Here is an 8144-nt window from a genome sequence, read left to right on the forward strand (position 1 = left end):
TCATAACATAATGTGTTAGCTAGGACTGATGAACTTGGGTCCAGTTGGTGGAGTGATTTGTCTGGTAATACTGTCTTACTTCCGACCATAAATGATTGTACTAACAACGCAGACAAATTTTTTCACCAAAATAACGTATTGACCACAATTAATTTAGGTTGAGTTGGTGTAGTGATTTGTGTGGTTCATTCTGATAGCCAACGAGACTACTCTCTGATGGCAAGAACTTTATATAACACTAATGATAGCACACATGGAATATTGTGTACAGTTTTGAGCACAAGTGCAAAGAAAAGTGTAGACTCGCTTGAATGGTAAGGAACCAAAGTTATACACTGAAATAGAAACTGCAGTAGCCAAAAGGATTATTATAATTGTGTTTTTTTATAATAAAAAAATATACTATGTATAGACATTTCATAGACAATAACAACAGAAATATTTGAAATACATATACAATCTCAACATTAAGTATTAAACTGACTACTAAACCTATTCATCTTAATATATAGTTGACATGAGGTACGAACATAATAAAACATAACACTACAGTTATTTAAATCCAACTCTTGTAGAAGGAGTTGAGGAGTGACTAATATAGTTATTTATGGTGATTACAGGACACCAAATGCCTGCAAAGTTTTTGCTGACAATAAGATAATATAGGTAACACAATTATTGTTCTAAACATTTAGCTCAATTACTGATTTAGCAAAAGTATATTTGTACTATATATTTAGAAATGTAGAATACATGAAAAATTAATAAACACATTTCCTTACCTGGTAAGAAGAACTATATATGGGTCTGTGTTGTGCAGCATTTTCTTCATTGCTTGTTTGAGAACTATTTGGAGTGAGTATTATTAAGTCATTCTTTGCTTGTGTTGAGTTGGAGCAGACTTTATATTGTGTTTGCTGAGAATACATCCAACTTCCTCCAGTGTTAGAGCAGATCTTATAATTTTCCTTTAGGTCATTGACCTCATCTCTATATTTTTGCCATCTTAATATAGTGAAGATGATTAAAGTAATTAGAAATATGGTTGAGATAACACAGATGGCTACAACCAAATAAATATTTGCATCAGAAAACTCATTGCCATCCTTTACATGATCATCGTGATAAATCTTCACCTCCTCTCCTAATTCCACCAAGGAAACATAAACTTGTGTTAGTGCTGTCATAATTGGATCTCCATGGTCCTGAGCCACTACGACTAATCTGTACTCATCATTATCTGAGTCTATAAATGGACGTTTTAAACTGATTTCTCCAGTTTGCTGAGAAATAACAAATGGCACTATTCCAGTCAAATCCTTAAAATGATAAGACATCAAGGCATTGTATCCAGAATCCAAATCTGTTGCACTCACTTTAGTTACAAGGTGTCCTGGTTGTGCTGACTTTAAGGTTTTTATTATCATACCCGAATAAAGTGGAGCAAATGTGGGAGCATTATCATTGATATCATTGATGAAGATATTTAGGGTCATATTAGAGCTAAGTGGAGGTAGGCCAGCATCTGTGGCTTTTATATGACATTGGAAAAATGTCACCTGCTCATGGTCAAAGGAAACTAAAGCAAACATCTTCCCATTCTCTGGATTAATGGACATATATGAAGATATAGGGATTCCATCAATAGAACTGTCAATGATGGAGTATGTAATGAATGAATTGTGGCCAATGTCTGAGTCAAATGCTGAGGCCGTGTAGACATGAGAACCTGGTGGGTTGTTTTCCTTAATAAAAACTGTATCAACAAACTGCCAAAAATGTGGAGGATTGTCATTTACATCACTTATCTCGATTTTTAGAGTTTTTGAAATAGACAGTGATGGAAAACCTTCATCTCTTGCAATTATGACCACTTCATACTGATCTTTGAGTTCCCGATCAAGTGGCCCATTCACAGTCATAGAAAAATCTCCCATAAATGCTGAGTTTACATTAAAAGGTAAATCATTGACAGACATTTGGCAACTTACTTTTCCATTTGACCCTGAATCCTTGTCATGGACACTGATGATGGCCACTGTTGTTCCCTTTGGTGAATTCTCTGGAATTGGGACTGATAATGATGTCACCATCATCTCCGGAGCATTGTCATTGACATCTACAACAGTCACTAGAACTTTACAATGTCCAACCATTGGGTGATCTCCATTGTCAATTGCATCAACATGAATTTCATACATTTTAGTTGTCTCAAAATCAACTTCACCTTTCACTCTAATTTCTCCAGTGTTTTTATCAAGACTGAAAATTTTACTCAGTTTCTCCATTTCCATATTGGTAAATTTGTAGGATATTTCCCCATTTTTTCCATGATCCAAATCTGTAGCATTCAACTTAAATACTAATGCCCCCTTTACAGCATTTTCAGTCACACTGCATTGATAAAATGGCTGATCAAATACAGGAGCATTGTCATTAAAATCTTCCACAGCGATGACAATATGGGTTACACCACTCAGTCTTGGTTTGCCTCCATCATAAGCTATAAGTGTCAGATTGTGAACAGACTGCTTCTCTCTATCCAGGGTTTTCTTCAGTATAAGTTCTAATGATCTGATTTGATTCATATATTTTTGGAAGTCTAGTGAGAAATGATCATTTGCACTGAGCTCATAATGTGTTATAGAATTTGTTCCAAGATCTGGATCTATGGCTCCTTTCAGTGGAAACTGAGATCCTGCAGGTATGAGCTCTGATATGGCAAGATTAGTCACACTGGAGGGGAATACTGGAGTATTGTCATTTATATCTTCTATTTCTACATCTACACGATACATCTGGACAGGTTTATCTACAATAACCTGCAAAGGAAAAATACAGAAGGGTGTATCTGGACATAATGACTCTCTGTCTATTGTCTCTTTAACAAACAAGATCCCATTCTGCAGATTAACCTGGAAATGTTCCTTCTCATCTCTAGAGACAATATGTAACATTCTGGAATTAATCTCACCTATATCCAGTCCAAGATCCTGAGCAATTCTTCCAACAAAGGTGCCATGTTTGGATTCCTCGGGAATGATATAATGTAGCTGACTCAGGACCACATCCCAGGACAAGTGCAGCAGTATGAAATAAAGCAGCCTGTTTCCTAGTTGATCTGTATTATGATTGAGCATTTTGTGAAGTAAAAAAAGAGATTTCTTCAATAAATAAGGCACTTAGAATGACAATCCAAAAGGAGAGATATTGTTATCATGGCCAAAATTCCTGTAGCAAGATCTATCAGTGGTTATTATAGAATAATATAGGTATGTCATGCCATATGTTGGTGTGTAATGCCATCTAGTGTCTCTTAGTAATATTGAAAATTATTCTAAGTGGAAAAGTATTTAAAAATAAAGTATTTTGTTTACTTTTGGTATATTATTGTATTTTTTCATGTTATTGTCATATATTGATTTGCTATGTAAAGAGAACCTGGCACCAATCCTAACATATCTGACTTAGGAATTACTCGATCTCATGAAATAAAAATTATGAAGCAAATATAATCCTTAGAACTCTGTGTTGTCACAGCCCTCTGTTATTCCTCCAACAAATGTATAAATAATTTGACAATTGGGTGTTACCATTCCTCTTATTAACCCATTCCCGACATTCACCATACATTACTATGTAGCGGGAAGTGACTTCCCGAAAACTGCCATACAAATATAGCACTCTTATCAAGTGGGTACAGAAACTGTGCCCGCTCGATTAGCGGCAGGGGCCAAGCTGCTCCAGACAGTCAAGCCCCTGATGCATCTGCCAACATTCATGAAAACACAGTTACTGGTGCATTAACACTGCATGCCATGGTCAAGCATGCAGTGCGCCAGCATGCACCAAGTTTGTGAAAGGAGGGGGATCCCTCTTCAACCCCATCGGGTCTGTAGACCCAATGGCTGGTATGGCAACCTGATGCTTTCTTCAGGCATCAGAGCCTGCCAGCTATGTAACCAAGTATTATACTGACAGGCAATGCATTAAAATACAAGATGGATTGTAAAGAGGATCAGACCCCAAAAAATTTGAATCCCATAGTGGGATAAAAAAAGTTAAAAAAATAAATAAAATAAGTGTTTTTCCGTCATATAGTATACAATAAAAATAAAAATATACATATTAGGTATTTCTTCATATGTAATGACTGTCTCTATAAAATATCACATTATCTACCCTGTCAGATAAATGCCTTAAAAATAATTAATAAAAATCCCATTAAATAGCCATTTTTTTGTTATATTGCTTTACAAAAGGTGTAGTAGAGAGTGATTAAAAACTAATATGTACCCCAAAATGGTACCACTGAAAATATCACCTCAACCTGCAAAAACTGAGACCCACTACAAGATAATCAGCAGAAAAATAAAAAAATATGGCTCTGAGAAAATGTCAAAACAAGAACTGCTTAAAAAAAAATCTTTAATTGTGTAATATTGCAAAAGATTAAAAAAATAGACATAATAGGTATCGCTACGTCCATAATGACCGACATTTAGACCAACTGTCAAAATTTATTTTTTGCCACCTTGCCTTACAAAAAGCATAATAACAAGCAATCAAATAGTACTATGTACCACAAAATGGTAACAATGAAAACATCAACTGATCCCGTAAAATATTTGCTCCCAAGACTATTGGCTGAAATATCTAAAAATTATGTCTCTCAGAAAATGGCAACACAAAAACAGGATTTTTTCTTAAATCAAAAATGCTTTGTGTAAAGGTGGCAAAATGTTAAAAAAAACTGTATAAAAAAATTTATTGGCATCCCTGTAATCATACTGACCTGCAGAATAAAGGTAATGTAATTTTTCCCTCACAGTGTTTATGCAATAACAAAACCCCAAAAACAATGGCAAAGTTGCCGGCTTTTCTTTATCCTGCTACCCAAAAAGCTAAATAAAAAGCAATCAAAAAATAATATGTTCCACAAAATAGAACCAATAATAACGCTCCATTAAAGGGGTTTTCCCATCTCAGACAATGGGGGCATATCGCTAGGATCTGAACCTACAATGAGGACAGAGCAGGGAAATGAATGGAGGGTGTACTCCTCATGCGCAGCCACCCTCCATTAATTTTTATGGGGCCGCAAAAAATAGTCGAGCACTGGCTTGGCTATTTACGTCTGCCTCATAGAAATGAATGGGAGCAGGGGCTGCATGTGCGTGGTGCGCTCCTATTCACTTCCATGGGATCAAGGGGGAGCAGCTCATGGTGTTAGACAAACCCAGGGAGATCCGGGATCCTACAGCCACAGCTCTACCCGCTCTGTTCTTGTTGTAGGTGCGGGTTTCAGTGGTAGAACCCACACCTATAAGACAATGGGGGCATATCCTAGCGATATACCCCCATTGTCTGAGATGGGAATACCCCTTTAAGAGAAAAATGAAATGTATGGTTGTCAGAAAATGGCTGTACTGGTTTTCAGAAGCTTATTAATAGGAACACAATGTTTGCAAACCATTCCACCAAAATCCTCACTCCAAAAATTATTTGGCGCTCCTTCTCTTCTGATCCCTGTCATATGTTCAAACAGCAATTTACTACTACATATGGGGTGTTGCTATGTTCAGGAGAAATTGCTTAACACTATTTGGGGTGCAGTTCTCCTGTTACCCCTTTTTAAAAATGAAAAATTCATTGGAAGAAATTTAAAATTTTATTTTCAGAGCCAAGTGTTTCTAAATTCTATAAAAATCCTGTTGGGTAAAAGTGGTCAATATATCCCTAAATAGATTTATTTAGGGGCTTAGTTTCCAAAAGAAGGTTACATTTTGAGGGTTTTACTTGTAGCGGTACCTAAGTGCACCTTCAAATGTTACATGGTACCCAAAAACCATTCCAGCAAAAACTGCCCCCAAAAAACCATATGGCTATTTATTTATTTTGTGCCCTGCCGTTTGTCCCTACAGCAGTTTATGTAAACTGCAAAATCAAGGTAATAAATATTTAGGTTTGTTTTGCTGTTAACTCTTGCTGCCTTGCAGTAAAACCTGCAAAAAATGTTGCCTCTATTCTCCTTTAATTATTTTTTTTAAACATATAAAGGGTTAAAAAAAGTTTGTAACTTTAGTTTTGAATAAGTTGAGGGTTGTCGCTTCTAAAATGGGTGGTTATGGGTTGCTTTTATTATGTAGGCCACACAAACTGACTTCAAAACTGAGTTGGTTCTTAAAAAAGCGGATTTTGGAAATCTTCTTAAAAATATTACGCCTTAAAGTCATAAAAAAATAAAATGATACTTACAAAATGATACAAATATAAATTAGAAATATGGTGGATGTTAATTTATAAGTATTTTATGAAGTATCACTATCCATCTTAAAAGCAAAGAAAGTCAAATATAATTTTTTTTAATTTTCTAAACATTTTTTTATACATAATGTTTCAGCATATTGACATAAATTTACTTTTATCATAAAGTACAATGTGTCAAAAAAAAACTATCACAGAATTGCTTATAAGTAAAAGCATTCCAATGTTATTACTATATAAAGTGACATGTCAGATTTGCAAAAGTAGGTTCTGTCAGGAAGGTGAAAAATGGTTATGCCTTGAAGGGGTTGAAGAGGTATGTTGCTACATAGCTAGACATTGTCAGCAATGATTAGACAGCATAATAGTGTTTAGGGGCACATCCTTAACTGCCAATGTGCAGCTACTAATTTATGTATATATTTCATAGGAATAATAGAGGAAAGGTGCAATGCAGAGTTATAAGAAAAGATGCCTCAGAGTTGCTATTTCATGGGAAAGCGGAAAGATTCCCTTTAAATTCATAATGCAGATGTATGGACCACTGGCAGCTTTTACAAAATAAATTTTAACATTAATCTGACATAAATTAAAAATTTTATTGAACAAGAACCTTATAACATCCACACTTTTATGACAGCACATATGTTTGCTTTTAATATTCAATTTGGTAAAGCTAATGTATCCAATGTAGTTAAATGGCCATAGTTGCCATGCAGTTTTCTATTTAATCTTTCAATGAGAGAAGTCACATAGTTGATACACTTAAAAAAAACACTTATGTATTTTAAGCCCAGGCTATAATAATATCATATTGATCCAGAGAAAGGCAAAAACCCTATGAGGTAGATAATAAAAAATGATATAATAAATTATTTTCTTATCTCCAGAAATCTAGTACCCATAAAGTAACATTTAATATGTTTTTCATAAAAGCCACCCCTCCCACACACACACAAACTTATAGTAAAGAATACCTATTGCTCATGATGGTTATAGGCTTAGGCATAAAATGACTGCTCAATGTCTATTCAAGTAGTACCTAAGCCATTTTAAAGCATTATGACCCCCAAAATGATAGTCTTTCTTAAAACCACAATCCATTCCAATATACTGTATACATTCATAATTGCAAAGAGCCAAATATGTATATAGTTAGGTTAGGTTTCTAAAGGAGATCCTACATTGCTTTCTACCAAGGCTAGTATTAGGTGTCTTCTGTTTTCTTAGGGCGACACAAGAATAATTAAACTGTTCAATATTAAAGAGAAAATGCATGAAACTGTCTAAAAGAAAAACTGTCCTTGTTGCAAATAGCCACTGATATTTCCCTAAAATAAAGCTATGCTGTAATTGGTTTATTTTAAGCAATTTTATAAATATGCCCTATTAAATCATGATATTATTTGAACATTGAATGGTAGTTTTATTTAGACACTGAATAGCAATATTAGGTGGGAAATATATGACATTAGGTAGACATTGTAAAATGTGCTATATTATTTAGGTATTGTAGAGTGGTATTACTTGTGTAGTTAGAATTATTTTGCTGATATAATATCAAATAAAGGTACAATATAAATTAGGTGCTTGCATAAATAGATGTATTATTATCATTATTGTATACTTTTTATATTACAAATATAGTCTGTTCTTCTTAAACCATATTCATTATTCAGTTTCACCATACACTTAATAAAATGAAAATAAAATGTGCCCCTAATGTCTTATATTTAGAACATTCCGAATTGCCAATTTTCCCAACTTTTAATAAAAATTGTAGTGTTAATATGCATAAGTATAAAAAATTGAGATTCCATATGAGGACTGAAATTAAACTTCCTCTGTGGAACATTAACATTTTATACTATCAACAC

At 34.2% G+C, this 8144-nt stretch overlaps 1 protein-coding gene across 1 annotated transcript; it reads right to left on the minus strand.

Moving 5' to 3' along the window:
• Positions 1-761: 761 nt before the first annotated feature.
• On the minus strand, positions 762-3140 carry LOC122926039 (protocadherin alpha-13-like). Its single transcript, XM_044277429.1, has one exon. It carries the CDS (start codon positions 3138-3140, stop codon positions 762-764), a length of 2379 nt encoding a protein of 792 aa, XP_044133364.1.
• Between the last annotated feature and the right edge of the window lie 5004 nt (positions 3141-8144).

Source organism: Bufo gargarizans, chromosome 2 (assembly GCF_014858855.1).
Source record: "Bufo gargarizans isolate SCDJY-AF-19 chromosome 2, ASM1485885v1, whole genome shotgun sequence".
NCBI classification, from domain to species: domain Eukaryota; kingdom Metazoa; phylum Chordata; class Amphibia; order Anura; family Bufonidae; genus Bufo; species Bufo gargarizans.